Source organism: Perkinsus marinus (assembly GCF_000006405.1).
Source record: "Perkinsus marinus ATCC 50983 genomic scaffold scf_1104296937824, whole genome shotgun sequence".
Lineage (NCBI taxonomy): Eukaryota > Perkinsozoa > Perkinsida > Perkinsidae > Perkinsus > Perkinsus marinus.
This window is the reverse complement of record NW_003213697.1, coordinates 1-2,866: the sequence shown is the minus strand read 5'-3', so window position 1 is coordinate 2,866 and position 2,866 is coordinate 1. Positions and strand designations below refer to the sequence as shown.

The following is a 2,866-nucleotide window of genomic DNA, read 5'->3' as shown; positions in this document are numbered from 1 at the left end:
TACCTCACGTGGCCAATGACGTCCTTGCACTCTTGAACGCATCGCGGGCATCGAAGCTGTCTGGAATGTCAACAAGCTCCTCCGCCGGATAGACCTTCTCCTCGAGCTCTTCAGTCCCGTTAAGGAATGTCCCGCAAAGCTTCTTAGCATCACCGAGGGATCTACCTGAAGGTGACAGACGACAGGCCTATAATAGAATAGCATTAGTTCACACAGCTCCCGATGGTGCCCCGACCAGCCTACCGTAGAATCTCCCTTGTTCAGTGGACGCCGTCCATAGATTCTGTTTAGAGTTGACCTCGTCTACGAGACTTTGCATGATAGCTGGTTTTGTCTCCTCGTACAGCTCTGCCAGCTCATTGGAAGACAACGGCACAGGCCTGGCTTGTAGCTCTTCCTCGAATCGACTGAAGTGCTGAAGCTCTTCTTCAGAAGTATACATCAAGTCTGAAGATTGAGAGATAGAGCGGACGCCAGCTGAGCTCAACCCCACTCTCCTGAGCCCTGAGATTGTCGAAGATAATCCTTGAGCTTCCAGACAGGGCTGATGCTGCAGGTAGCAGCAACGTGATGACGATGCAAAGCATTGGAGAATTCTCGGTAGCAAAGTGTACTTGCTGCTCGGAATCATAGTCGTAACACGAGTCGGGGGTGCAGAGTCTTCCTGATCAAGCCGATCAGTACTGGTGAACAACCCACACTGGCTTCGGAGCAAGATGATGAGTTAGTCTTCAGAGAATGTTTACAACTCGTAATCGAAGTTCAAACATATCCCGATGCTACTGAATGAAAAGATTCTCAGAAGTCTTCCTCACTCCGGAGCTTTTCTGCTCTACCAATATCGATCAACTCACGGATTCCACGTAAAATACTGTCAATGAACAAGACTCCGCACAAGGTTGTGCGGAGTCTCGTGCTAGTCAGGCTGCCTGCCACAAACCGTACACGGATAGTCCAACTATAGGGAGATGAAGGAGTCAGACAGACACGATCACCGACAGACACGATCACCGACAGACACGATTACCGACAGACACGATCACCGTTGGAGGCGGCTGCCTAGATCGTCGTCGTGGTACCCCCATACGCGACAGTGTCTCCACCCAGTCGGGGACAATGCCACTCGTTCAAGTAACCGCTAGTCACAAGAGTCTCGCGACTAACCCTCGACAATAACCTCGTAGGGGTAAGCTTCAACGAAGCCTTGGAAAAGGTGGAAGGGCGGTAGCACATCGAGGTGATGTCTCCGCCATGGAAACAGTACCATCGGCATCCAGATATACTGGGGAAAATCGTCGACCATCCTCGCTGTCCAGTATGTGAACCCGACCCCGGGCTTTCTGGTACTCGATGGATGGCCCTGCATAGAAGCCCAGCACGTCTGCACCCGCCACCGAACGAACCAGTACACAGTCTCCTTTAGTCCTTTAGCTTTGCAGGGTCCACAGTGCCCTCCACCGCCGGAGTAGCTCGCGAACGGTCCACTCCCTCACGCCTGACTTCCAGGCGACAAATAATTATTTCAATATAACAGTGGTTTGACGTTTGTGAACTACATACCTAAAACTACTGTAATATGAAGTTTGCGAGAAGTGCTCGGTTCTCTCCGACGGTGGGAGAGCACCGAGCTCTTCTCGCAATGTAGGTGGGAGTCCCACCCACTTCGCCTTGAGACCACTTACAGAGATCACCCGCAACACTTCAGGACGATCCACACGAAATTAGGTGGATGCCCCGGCCTACGCTGACGAGTCCACCGCAATCACGAACTTTAGTGAGCTAATAGCTCAGATGTGGATAGCTCAGAACTATCCACATCGTCTGCTCGATGGAAATGTGTCACACCCGTCATCTTTCATCAAGACCACCCCAACCTCCTGATATCTCGACTGTTCATCCTCATATCTCGAAGCGAAGCTTAATTGTTATCCGGTTGTCGAGTCTATGAGAGCTGGCCCGTATCCTACGTGTTTGGCGATCAGCTTCTCGAAAGAAGGCTGGAGCGAATGTGAGATTTGTGGATGCCAACAGTCGCCGTGGATTCGCAGTGGTTATGTGAGAAGCAAGGTTCTTTGCAGATCGACCAGAATGGTGACCGCTTTCTGACGATTGGTTTTGCATGGTATCAGATTACCTTATTCTCGCCAGCTGGAGATCGGGTCCCTCAACTACACCTTTCGAACATTTAGTTCATTTTTGGAACCATCAATCTCGTCGGGACGCGCGAAGTTGGAGGCACGAATCCGAAAGGGGAAGTTCATATTCACAATTAGAACTTTCGACTCCGTCATAGAACATTCAAGCTCGTCCGAAGTCGATGACAAGTCTTGTGACATTGAAAGTTCAAGTTTATCTTCACAGAATTTTCAATTTCGACTTTGGAGCCTTCGAATTCGTCATAGAACTTTCAATTTCGTCAAGTACACCTTCAGACCTCCAATTTCGTCCTTTAGGTCCTAAAGTTTAGGAGAGTCGACTTCGTTGTCCGGAACTTCGATTTCGTGTTACCGGGGCAATTATGCCAGTACCCTCATGATGAGGCTTGTGTTTTGCTAACCGTGTTACTCGTCCGTAGGCGTCATGCAGAACCAAGCCCCTGTGACACCCATCCATGCGGCCGCTGCTTCCGCTCACCCCGTCATTATGACGGCGTCATAGCTCCTGACCGCGCACATGGCTCAAGAACACAACAAGGAGGCATCGTTCCGCTGTCACAGTTCCCATCGCGGCTCGCTCCTGCGGGCACGCTATTGGGTTGTTGGGTAAAGCAATCAATCACGAATACATGCCTGCCGGTGGTTGACTACGTCGTTTTGTTCTTCGAGCCAGTCATATGAGTGGCTGGCCGCACTAATCATGTGATATG

At 50.7% G+C, this 2,866-nt stretch overlaps 1 protein-coding gene across 1 annotated transcript; it reads right to left on the bottom strand.

Moving 5' to 3' along the window:
* Positions 1 to 8: 8 nt before the first annotated feature.
* Positions 9 to 442, bottom strand: Pmar_PMAR027486 (hypothetical protein; the record flags this gene model as incomplete). The annotated part of the gene is made up of 2 exons (XM_002783008.1): positions 9 to 165; positions 244 to 442. Coding segments are annotated over 2 exons (356 nt in total), but the record flags the coding sequence as incomplete, so codon positions are not given.
* Positions 443 to 2,866: the final 2,424 nt, after the last annotated feature.